Source organism: Cyprinodon variegatus, unplaced genomic scaffold (assembly GCF_000732505.1).
Source record: "Cyprinodon variegatus isolate N-32 unplaced genomic scaffold, C_variegatus-1.0 Scaffold2039, whole genome shotgun sequence".
Classification (NCBI taxonomy): Eukaryota; Metazoa; Chordata; class Actinopteri; order Cyprinodontiformes; family Cyprinodontidae; genus Cyprinodon; species Cyprinodon variegatus.
The window spans coordinates 39,996-53,150 of record NW_015152492.1 but is presented as its reverse complement, the minus strand read 5'-3'; the positions used below and the strand labels follow the sequence as shown (position 1 = coordinate 53,150).

General features: G+C 35.0%; 1 protein-coding gene and 1 long non-coding RNA gene across 2 annotated transcripts in view; both read left to right on the top strand.

Moving 5' to 3' along the window:
* Window positions 1-12,812, top strand: part of LOC107105064 — a 15,230-nt gene extending 2,418 nt beyond the window's left edge. Inside the window, exons 5-6 of the mRNA XM_015405182.1 lie at window positions 11,539-11,695; window positions 12,662-12,812. Coding sequence (XP_015260668.1) covers window positions 11,539-11,695; window positions 12,662-12,812 — 308 coding nt within the window. The remainder of the gene's footprint in view (window positions 1-11,538; window positions 11,696-12,661) is intronic.
* LOC107105065 lies at window positions 10,441-10,921 on the top strand. The gene is made up of 3 exons (XR_001482318.1): window positions 10,441-10,507; window positions 10,672-10,698; window positions 10,782-10,921. It is a non-coding gene; the product is annotated as an uncharacterized LOC107105065 (long non-coding RNA).
* Window positions 12,813-13,155: the final 343 nt, after the last annotated feature.

The window sequence follows — 13,155 nt, the reverse complement described above, 5'->3', positions numbered from 1 at the left end:
AAAGCGTGCAGTTGCACGCCTAGAATAAGAAGATGAGCCTTGATCGCGTTTCTCTGTTCCTCTTGTAAAATTAATTTGCTGTCGATATCTTCTAGAACAGACCTAATAGCAGAATCTACACACCTCAACTCTCCAGCGGCAGCCATTGTTGTTGTAGCCCATGCGCGCTTTGGTCACGTGGTTGATTACGTTACTGTTGATCATCTGTCCATCATCGTATAAAGCCCGCCCTGACAATTTGAATGGCCCGCCAGATATTGTGCGATCATACTCGCGCTACTACTGAGCAATGCCAGACGAACTTCCCGACCTCAAACATTGTGGGCGGGACTAAGTTCGGAATGGCACCCAGGCTAATAGTCAGTTGCTAAAAAAATTTGTTTGCTCATAATTCTCCAACATCCAAACTGTCCGGAATGGCTAAATTATCCATAATGCACCATTGTATTTAAATGTTTACAACAGTTCATGTAAATTCCTCCCTCTTTGTTTCATTTATTCATTGATTCGTGGTTTGACTCATACTGTCTTGCTGAAGACAGTGAGAGTCTGATGGAGGGGGTTTAAATGTGTGTAAACTTTGATTTAGAATTTAATCAGGCTCTTTTTACCATCTGTGACTATTGCAGCATTTATCTGTTTTTTGTGAAGGGAAATTAAATGTTTAAGAAAAGAATTCATGCAATCGGGCTTTGGTTCCTGTCAGTCAGCATTTGTGTTGCCAATATACCCCTCTCTCCAAAATCGTAGTATCTTTCGGATGTGTCAGAGTTAGCATAAGCACCTGTGCGTAAACAAGACACTTGAATATGATTTGCCTGAGACGTGAGTAGAAAAACAACAGTTAACATTTCTGGTTTAGTTTCTACCTCACCAGATAATCTCATTAACCCTTTTTAAGGCCCTAAACATCATTCTTTGGTTCTGGTAAGGTAAAGACTTTAACAAACGTTAATATAATGAGAAACAACCTTGTTAGTGAACCATCCCTCTTCTGACAGTGGCCTTCACGTATTCTTTGTTGTTGTTTTTTACACATCAAAATGATTTAAGACTCAGGGTTTTGTTTTATCTCTTTACAGATTTTACTAATAAAATGACCTCCAGGTTTTCAGACTTAAAATGTTATTTCAAACAATAAAAAAAAGACAGTTATGATTCATAATACTAGAAAAAACTAAACAAAAAAACCCAATTTTTTTTGTTTATAGAAAAGTTTTAGAGAAAACTATTCAAAAATATGCATCAGAGGGAATTTTTTACTGCACTTGCAGTTGTTACAGTTTTTGGCAAGTCCCTCCTTACAGGTTTGTTTATTTTTGCTTTTGTGTCACAACTACTGTAAGAAATTACCAGAATATTGAAAACTGAACGTTTTAATAGAATTTAAATTAACCAAATCTTATCCATTTCCACTACAAACTTCTCACTATAGTTTACTGTACTTTAGGCCTGTCCCTCCTAACAGGGTACATTACTCACACATCCTATTAGCCTAACTTTTAATAGAATAGAGATCAGAGTGTTGTGATGAAAAATACATGCATTTCATTTTGATCCATTTCATAACTAATTTGACAATTTACTTTGGGTCGCCCTCTGCATTGAAAGAACCCTTTGTCTTCAGTAACTTTTGGTTTCCTACTTTGTCTTGTGATTTTGCCTCAAAATGTCCACACTGTTTTATTTCCTCATTAAGCCAACTATTTGTAGAGTCCATCATTCATTTTCACAGAAAACAACAGTTTTGTTTCTGATTCCATTTGCAAACTGAAATATAAATTTTATATTAATTTTGAATTATATTCTTCTTCTATGCTTAGTGGTTTTCAGCAAGTGTTGGTACAGTACTTGTTTTTATTTATAAAAAAACAGTTTAAAAGCTTCAACCAGCAACTTTGGTTCTGGGTTTGAATCCACCAGTTGACACTAAACACACTGATCTGTCCTTCTTCATTAACACTAATGGTTAACCATCTTCATGCTGTTTCTGTAGGACATTTTAAATAAATAAATTTGTCACCTTTAGGCATATATATATATTGTACCCAAGGATGAAGTAGAAATGTTGAGGTAAATCATTTGAAATCCTGTTTAAATCTGATAGATTTAAACAGATCACTTTGGTTCACTATAATTTTCTTGTGTTTTCAAATCAGTTTGTAATATCAGATATATATTTATTCATGAAATGGATGGTAAAGGCATTATCTGCTGTTGCTGATGTCGAAGAAATAGATTCAAGTCTCAACTTTCATTACTAGAACTGATGGTATTTTTTTTTTTCTTACACAAGTCCTGACCATTATTGTGCATATCTGATTTTATTTATTACATCAGGTCAAACATTTGACATGACCATGGAGGCAGACAATACATTTACTCCTTCCCCAGCAGTGAAACCTGCAATAGATAGAACAACAGGTCAGTTAAAACTTTACATAAAACTTCAACAGTACTTGAAATGCAAGTATATTTATATTTTTTGTCAGATAGAAGTACAGTGGTTAACACTCAGCTAGCCCAAATTCTATAAAGAAAAAGGACATTACTGTTTTCTGTGACTTTATTCAACTCCTGAAAGTAAGCAAAATTCTCAAACAGATACGACAATTACCTGATCAGATATTTATTTGGTAGATGAGGTGTTGCTTAGGGAACTTCCTGTTCTTTGTTATTGTCGCTTTTAGTATTTTACTATTATTTTCATTAAGGTTGAAAAATAATTATATATTTATATTATGAACAAACAGTGTCAAAAAAGCCTGTTCGTACAACATAAATATCCTCTAAACTTGGTCTGGTCTAAAGCAGGGCACTGGTTAAGTAAGCATCATAGCCCCTTACTGTGGCTTTGGCAGCAGAGGAGGTTGGTGCAGAGTCTTTGCAGCACTTATCTACTCATTTATTGAAAGTGGGAGGCCAAGCAAAAAGTGCTCAGACTGTCAAACTATCTCCATTTAAGTGAAAGTAAACCTGCCTTAAATATTAGAGTATTTAGATGCTGCAGTTTTAATCAGCTGGTTTGGATGGGTGGTTCACCAGCAAGAACCAACCTGGGAGTTAAAGTTATGACATTTGAGGCCAATTTGCATGAAATCATGTTAAAAATGTTACACTAGTAATACTGTACCTGCTTAGCAAGTGATATTGTGGTACATTACCAAATATGTTCAGATTCAAATGTCGTTCTAATTACTCCTTTGAGGTTGTGGGCTAAGCTCCTGATGATGAGGATGTTTAGGTCCGCCCTGCTCTTATGTAGGATTTGATGTAGAGAAGTGAATGGTGCCTTGCCTTAACAAATAACCCCATGACTTCTCAATCTCACGGTAATCTAAATGCATCACTGCAACAGTGCAGACCTGATAGTTGCTTTTAGGTGAGCTAAACCCAGTGGCTAATGGTTTAGCACCCCTAGTGGTTAAGGTTACAAAGTATTGTTTTATTTTTCATATGGGCAAAACTTAAAAAGAATAGACATAAATGGATATTTTATTTGCAGTTGCTGCATTAATGGAGGTATGGGTAGGTCACTACTTGCAATTGGTTCTGTTTTCTGTCATACCTTAGGTTTTTTTAGATTAAACAATGTTTTCGTATTGGATAAGCACTGATTAAACCAAATGTGTATAAAGAATATTAAGATGTATTTTTTCCCATTAATTTCTGTTATTAAATCTGACTAAACTTTTCCTGTTTTAGTTTAGTAATGATTACTGATAAATGGAAGCAGGCAGGTTAAATAGAGACTTGGCAGGTGGATCCGATATATGCTAACAAGAGACTGGGTGGACTTAGGCAGGTGAATTAAATGAGTAACCCAGTCAGTCCTCAGTGCCAAGATCATGACAACAGCCCTTGATTCTATTGCTCTGTTCAAAATCCTGGGATGCGTCCCTGGCAGGCCAGTTTCGAAGGACGATTACATCATAGCGCGGCGCCGAGGTCTGGTCGGATTCCAAGAGTCCGCGTTATGCGACCTTAAAATGCATCCTTCTTTTTTCCCGATTTGAAGTACGGGTCCGATGTATCCTCAGTATCCTTGGTTTACCCAGGATTCATTGCGAGACCAAGCAAGCCGTGATTTGCTCTGTGCTCAGAGGAAAAGTTACTTGGCGCTGAACAGTGGTGAAAATTGGAAGTTCAGTTTAATATGATACAAGTCTGTGGATAGTTTTGTCTGAAATAAAGGTCTAAAGGTTTTTATCGGTTACTGTGTAAATGGGTTTGGCCGTAATTTAAGGACAGATTCTAATATTATCTGCAGGGTGGGGACTATAAATCTGATAGGAGTTTAATTTTTTTATTGCTGTTTTGCAAAATATGCATAACTAAGCATTTTTTGTTGTTGAATATTAGAGATTTTGCAGATATATTTTTTATACATACATTGTTTAGATTTACTTATATATTTCTACCCCTTTTATAGAATAGAAAATCCCTTTATTGTCCTAAAATGGGCTGATTTACAGCAGCAGAAAGATTATTGAAAATGGTCACACAAATGTGGACCTTAGAAAAATATATAAGAATAACATAATAGGGAAGAGCAAAAATATAAGCAATACAATTCTGTAAAGTGTTTTCATCAATATAAAACTGGAGAATTAATAACCAATATGCAGCTATGGACATTTTTACAGTAATGGATATTTGAAAATAGCAGCAATATGATAGATGTGCAAAATGACAGCAGCATGTTATTTAACTGACTGAGGTTTCTATCATTACATTTGCTTTTATTTGTTCCTGCTCCCGGTGGTGGAACCTTTATTCCATTCTGGATTGTTGTGAGTGTAGTCTTTGTTCGCTTTATAATAAAAAACGAATAAATAAACAAACGGTTTCGAAAACTTTGGTTTTCATTCTTTACCTGCTTTGTGTGTCAACTTTCACAGCTGCTAAGCAACAGAGCATACGGTGGTAAAAGCCGCCGAAGAGTAGACCTGTTCGAATTCACATCCAAAACACTTCCGGTCTCCTTATTTTCAGACTTCGAAGGATCCAGTCTAGGTAGACCGCGTCCTTGGAGGATGCAGCCCAGGATTTTGAAAAGAGCCTTTATATTTGAAAAACTTTATTAGCTTTAAACATGAACTCCATAGATTCAATAGCTGTTTTTCTGGATTTGAAACAAACCGTGGGATATAAAAAGTCATTCATCTATCCTCTTTCATTAACAAAAGTTATTGAACATTAACATGCTGTTTATCGTTGTATACATTTTTAAAAACAGATTAATTAAGCTGTAACCTTTACGAATCCGCAAACTGCACCCAAATATAAACCAGAGCTGTTGAAGTCAATAAATATCTAATAGATAGGAATATTGAACAGAAGTATATATATCAACTGGACTATTTCACACTTTTTGTTGACTCTCTAATCATCAGAAACACCATAGAACGATATTACTTAATTGCTTGGCCCAGAACACATTTTTACGTACTAAACTCTTAGTGATGCTCACGTCGCCTATTCTAATTTCAGATTCCATGAAGAACTTTACTTCTTAGCTTTGATGTTTTCTAACTCTAAATAGAAGAATATAAATCCAACCTAGAGTTAAACATTTTAGTTCTAATCTATGCATATTACTTAGGAAGTTAAACTAAAGAATAAGATACAAAAGTAGTTATTCAATTTAAAAAGCCTCTTGATATCTTTATTGAACCTCAAAGCGAAATTGAACAGACTAATTAAATTAGATAATTTTTTATTTTATGTCAAAGCTTCATAGTTTGCAACAACTATCTTCAGATTGACATCTGTGTTTTTTGGGGAAATTAAAATCCTATATGTGCTTTATGTACATACAGACAAACAATAAATGTGGTTGCAAGATTATTAGCGAGAGGCATGTTGCCTTACTTTTTTTATGAAGTGGAACTTTTGTTTTCCTCTAAACCACGTATACATCATACACTCTATGAAGTTCATATACACATAGAAAGAACACATATAGTATAATTTAAGATTAAAACAATACAATTTTAAAATTATTATTTTTTAATACTGCTTAAGTACTGTTATTGTCTGTTTTCTTCATGCAGTGCTGATGATCTGGAGGATCATATTAGTTACAATTATCTCTTTAGTCCTGTTAGGATTCACCCTCCGTTTTTGTACAAGAAGGATGGGTAAGAAAAACTATAATACAACATTATTAAGCTGTTGTTTTGATTCAAACCGACTTTTTAAATGTTAAATTGATATTTTACTTGTATTTAAAAAATGATCAAACTGAATTTACTGAATTACCCCTCAAAAAAGTTTCTTTAATATTTGTGTTTTTCTTTTAGTGAAACATTCAGATAGGTAAGAAATCTCAGTATATTCATGGGATCTGTTGCCTTCATTAGATTTTCCATTTCTTTCTTGTTTAGTTTCAGATTTTACACCACTGTTGGAGAGGGAACATAATTTGGGATTGTCAGACTCTTCTTCACTTTAAAGACCTGAAGATTTGCTTTTTCTGGCATTCTATTTGCACAAAGGTCAAAAGTGACACAAATAACTTCTACAGTTGGGGTTGAAAATTAGTATCAGTATTTTTTTAAACAGTCTTTTTAAATCCTCAGTTCAGTATTGCGAATTTATTTATTACAGATATAGTTATGTGTCATCTGGTGACCAGAACTGACTATTTTAAAGTATGACCAGCTCTCACCACTGACCACCTCATTGGTATCTCCATAATACAATTTTCCAAACAAGAAACACACTGTAGACAACTGTACAACCTCTATACAATAACCTTGATTCTGTTACTTAGAGATGTTTTTGAGGGTCATTGGTCAGTTCATGAATGCATTTAATAAAGAGTGGATCATTTATAATATGCTTTGATACATTAAATACTACGTAATAACTAGAGGCCGTAATTTTTACTTCTTCTGTATCTAAAATGTGTCTTTTTAAAATCTCCATTTTATTAAACACACAATGGATAACTTTTTTTTTTTCCTTTGTTGCTTTAGATCAAAAACTGAAATATCAGGTAGATGAAATAAAGTTCCTTACTCATCAACAAAAAGTGATTTTTTTTTCACCCCTTTGCCAGGCAGCAGTAATAATATCTTTTTGCTTTAATGCTTTCTTATATAAAATATCTCTTTTTGATCTTTTTCAGTTGAACAAATGCCAATGTTCATTTTAAACAACAAAGAGGTTTGTTAAAGTACCCTGTGCTAAAATGATAACATGATGCATTAAGCAAATGTTATTTTTCCAATGAAAATGTCCTTCTCCATGTTATTACATCATTTACAGGCAGGATGTAATGAACCTGCAGGGCTGCTAACTGCAGCTGCAACACTGGTAAGCTGTTAGTATTTGTGAAGGAACTATAACGTTCAAGGTAGCTTGGCCACTAGGGGGAGCAATAGGTGAAAAAGTCGAGCAAAACATTTCTACAGGGATTTTAATAAATGCCTTTTTGCTTTCACAGAGTAACAACTGAATGCCAGAGCCTCAGACAACTGCAGCCAGACTGAGTGTAAATAAAAGTCATTTAGATGATCCATTATGTTTTATCTGCTGTGATTACTAATACTTGCATTATAATTTTGTTTTCCTAATTTTATTGCCTCTTTAAGGATTTTGTAACAGTCTTAATATAAAAACTTTGCCTGAACTTACTAAATACCATAAACTGATTTAAACTGATCAAAAAGTTACTCCTAGATATTTTCAGATATATTGTAATGAATCAAACTGATTAAATGACTCCTTTATTGGGGAGTGGCAGCCTAGTTGTTAGGGCATAGAGCTTGGAATCCTGAGGTCCTGAGATCGAGCCTCACTCCCACAGACTGCCACTCTGGGTCTTTGAGCAAGACCCTTAACCACATACTGCTCCCCGGGCGCCGCATGATGGCAGCCCACTGCTCCCCAAGGGGATGGCTTAAATACACAGGTAAATTTCTCCAATCTGAAATAAAGTTCAATTATATTATTATTTTAGAACTGCTATGTTAAACATTATGTACATTTTCTTTTTGGTGAATTATTTTTTTTTATTTAAAAAGTTTTTTGTTGCTTTTTGGATAAATAAAGTTATTATGGACATAACTCTGGTGTATTTTATTTGTGGGAATATTTAGCCTAAAACCAGTTTACTAACATTGCAAATTTTTTCTTGAGTTACATCATGCACTACATATCTTTAATTAAGATATTTGTTTAACCTTTTTTCTTTTAAATCTGTGATCAAAAAGCTGCCTCTGAGGACACTTAATAGGAATCAGAAAGGAAAGTCTAACCAACAGGATTGACTGCATTGCTTAAACATNCCACCCTTTCTGGGACCATTACCGCTCCGTGTGCCTTGAAAATAACAACTCTTTTTGTATGGCCAAATTTTGCTGAGCTGGGCAACCTTGAGATGTCAAATATTTCATTTTTATTGAGTGTGCTTTCTTATCACTAAGGGGCCTCAACCCTGCGTTGTCCTGCAGACTTCACTCCTATTGGCGCCAGGTGCAACAGCTACACATACTCACTGCTCTGCTTTTCTCCTCTCTGGCCTTGAATGGCTCCATTCATAGCTCTGTTTTTTCTTTTCCCTTTTGGCCTTGAATTGCTCTTATAACAGTATTTGGGAAAACAACTTTATTTTATCTTATGCTTAGTGCAGATTAATACACAACATTGGTCAGTTCATGAATGCATTTAATAAAGAGTGGGTCATTTATAATATACTTTGATACATCAAATCCTAATAATTGGAGGGTATCATTTTAACTTATTCTGTATCTAAAACAAGTCTTTTTGAAATCTCATTTCTATCTAACACACAGTGAATAACTTTTTTTTTTCCTTTGGTGCTTTAGATCAACAGCTGAAATATCAGGTAAATGAAATAAAGTTCCTTTCTTATTAACAAAAAGTTTTTTTTGACAACTTTGTCAAACAGCAGTAATAATAGCCTCTTGCTTTTATGCTTCCTTTTATAAAGTATCTCTTTTTGATCTTTTTCAGTTGAACAAATGCCAATGTCCATTTTAAACAACAAAGAGGTTCGTTAATGTACCTTGTGCTAAAATGATGCATTAAGCAAATATTATTTTTTCAATGAAAATGTCCTTCTCCACGTTATTACACCATGTACAGGCAGGATGTACTGAACCTACAGTGCTGCTAACTGCAGCTGCAACACTGGTAAGCTGTTAGTATTTATATAGGAACTATAACGTTCGAGGCAGCTTGGCCACTAGGGGGAGCAATAGGTGAAAAAGTCGAGCAAATCATTTCTAAAGGGATTTTACTGTAATGCATGCCTTTTTGCTTTCACAGAGTAACAACTGAATGTCAGAGCCTCAGACAAGTAAACTGCAGCCAGACTGAGTGTAAATAAAAGTCATTTAGATGATCCATTATGTTTTATCTCCTGTGATTACTAATACTTGCATTACAATTTTGTTTTCCTGATTTTATTGGCTTTTTAAGGATTTTGTAACAGTCTTAATATACAAGCTTGCTTGAACTTACTAAATACCATAAACTGATTTAAACTGATCAAAAAGTTACTCTTAGATATTTTCAGATATATTGTAATGAATCAAACTGATTAAATGACTCCTTTATTGGGGAGTGGCAGCCTAGTGATTAGGGCATAGAGCTTGGAATCCTGAGGTCCTGAGATTGAGTCCCACTTCCACAGACTGCCACTCTGGGTCTTTGAGCAAGACCCTTAACCACACACTACTCCGGGCACCACACGATGGCAGCCCACTGGGATGGCTTAACTGGTAAATTTCTCCAATCTGTAATCAATAAAGTTCAGTTATATTATTATTTTAGAACTTCTATGTTTAACAATATGTAGATTTTCTTTTTGTTGAATAATTTTTTGTTGATTAAAAATGTTTTTTGTTGCTTTCTGGATAAATAAAGTTATTATGGACATAACTCTGGTGTATTTTATTTGTGGGAATATTTTGCCTAAAACCTGTTTATTTACATTGCAAATTTATTCTTGAGTTACATCACACATCACATGCACTACATATCATTAATTAAGATGTTTGTTTCACCTTTTTTTGTATCTGTCATCAAAAAGCTGCCTCTGAGGACACTTAATAGGAATCAGAAAGGAAAGTCTAACCAACAAGATTTACTGCATTGCTTAAACATTTTAAAGTGAGAACATGCAAGGGATTCAGAACTGAAACATAGAAACCTAATAACATTTCTCTCAGTAAAGTTAGTGGTACAAAAAATCGATGGTTCCTTTTTTGGTATGGTTAATCGATACTGTGGGTCATGTGGTCTGAAACACCTATGCATTTTGTATGTGGTGTGTTTATAATAAGGTATATAAAGCACCTCTTCCTGTGGCAAGGAGGAGGGTCCTCTTCTGATCATGTGGATTATTTTAACAGTAGCTTCTGAATCTTATATAGGTCATAGTCAGATTAGACAGGAAACATACCAATGTTTTCTATTCAGAGCATCCAAAGCTTCATCATGGCTTTAGAGCTGCTGTTCTTCATTCTCCTAAGTAAGTTTGAGTGTCTTATTCTTGATATTTTATTATTTTTAATTCATTATGTTATATTAAGTCTGAGATTTTTTTAAATGTTCTGGAAATTAAAAATAAAAATATGCATTTATGAAAGATACACATGTTGAAACTACATTTTCTTTTCAATATCGGTTTCATAGATTTGTCTTATGAAGCCAGAGCTAAAGGTCAGTTTCAGTTAAATGTTTGTATGGTAAATACCTTTTTTTTGCTGATAAAATCTGACAACTAAATGCTTCTAAACTTTCAGCTCTTCCTCAACCTAAAGTAGAGGTGGATCGACTTCTGATCACAGAGACTGACTCGGTCACATTAAAGTGTTCAACCTCACATGTTAATGTTGATCAGTGTGTTTTCAACATTGAAAACAAAAAGATGTCTGCAGCCTCCTCCTGTGTGGAAACACTGACAGGATCTGAACTGTTGAGGATGATAGAGAAAAGATCACCAGTTGAGGTCAAATTTAAATGTTTCTACAGAGTAAAAGATGGAGATTTAAATGTTACATCATCAGACAGTGAATCAACAACCATCAACATAAACCGTAATATTTTTGTTAAAGATTCTTAAAACATGTTTACAGATATACTGAAAATTCCACACTTTTATTTTACATTTTCTGCTCTTTATTGTTCATGTTTTCAGACCTTGTTCCACCTACACTGACAGTGAACCAACCGGTGATCACAGAGACAGACTCTGTCACTTTAGACTGTCAGCCTCCATCTTCTGTTCCTGAGTGTTATTTCTTCATTGGGGGAGCAAGTCAAGCTCAGAGGTTTAATTGTCAGAAGACAATAAAAGGAGGAGAGATCTTGTCTTTAACACAGCGAAGGTCACCTGCTAACTTTGACGTAACATGTTTTTACCTTGACGCACATCAATCTCCAAACAGTAACTTGCTCACCATCATTATACAAAGTGAGTAAATATACCTTTGCCTGACTTTTCATGATTACTGTGGTGCTAAAATATTTAAAATTATTTTATTTTCATTATATTTTCAGTTCCTCCACCTGAGCTAATTGTGAATCCACAGCTCATCACAGAGACAGACTTAGTCACACTGAACTGTGGGACTCCATCATCTGTTTCTGTGGATAAATGTTTTTTATACTTCATAACATCAAAGATAACTAAAATCATCTCCTGTGAGCAGCCAATGTCAGGACGTGAGCTCCTGATGATGACACTTCAAACTTCACCTGCTGAGGTTGAACTAACATGTTATTACACTGTGAACAACACAGATGGAGGACAGCATCAGTCTCCAGACAGTAACATACAATCAGTTATCATTAACAGTAGGTTATTAACTCTACCATCATATTAGGTCTACTATATCGCAAGATAAAATATTAGTCTGTAAAATAAATGTTATTTCAGCTTTATAAAGTTTTATATTATGAAATTCTGACAGATAAATGTCTGTATCAAATTATTTTATGTATCACATGGAGATCTAAAGGCACTGTCTGTTGTTGCAGACGTTAAAGAATTAGATTCAACAACAAGTCAGGGAGTCTCAACTTTCAGCCTGACTGCTGGTTGTATATTTCTTTCTAACACCAGTCCTGACACTTGTTGCCTATATATGACTTTATTAACTATGTTTGTTGCTTTCATTCATCAGGTCAAACATCTGACAAAACAACCAAGGAGACAGACATGTTATTTACTACTTCCCCAGCAACGGATGGAGCAGGTCAGTCTAAACCTTAAAATAAACTTCAGTTGTACTTAAGTATATTTTAATTTGTCAGAGATGCAGCAATTGACAGCTGTGATCTAAATTTTGCACTCAAATAGGTCTAAATCTAATCAATCTTTTTTATGCCTATATCCAATTGTTCTTTGGCTCTAATAAGGTGTAGACTTCAGCCACTGATGACATTTTGGAAACAACTATTTTTTGAAAGACCCCTGAAAACCATAGCCTGTATATACCGGTATTTATAATGTTATGTTTTTCTCCATCAGATCAAACATTTGACAGGACAACAATGAAAACAGACGGTTTCATTTCTCTTTCCCCAGCATCAGATAAGCCTACATTAAGCGGTACAACTAATGATAGAGACTTGCATAAGTCCCTCCTTACAGGTTTGTTCTGTTTTTGCTTTTCTGAAGCATTATTATCACCGGGTTCGGTTTGGTCGCTTCGTCCCTGGCCACCGGGGCTCTCGGACCAGCCCCGGAGCTCACGGCTCAGTTCGAATGCCTGGTCCGTCCCAGTCAGCCGCCCAGCACAAAAACCATAAAAATAATCCATGCCTGTTGAGTCTTCGGACCCATGGGAAGACTGAAAATTTTCCCTTTTCTCCGTGAAGCCTGAGACAATGCATTACTGAATGTCAATTTCGGTGCATGACAAAAGTACGGGCCAGAACCAAATAAGGCAACATCCCCACATTGACGTCAATTCGGTGCTTCGTTTGAATTCACCCGTCTTATGGTGGAGGTTTAGAATTGTGAGATTTGCAGAGATAGGAGGTGTCAATGGGGTTTGAACTCTTCTGTACGTCCATTTCACCAGCTGAACTATCGTTATTCATCTTTGACAATGTAAACTCGGTTTTGCATTCTATGACCCCTTTAAATAATAAAAGAAAGTTTCACATTTC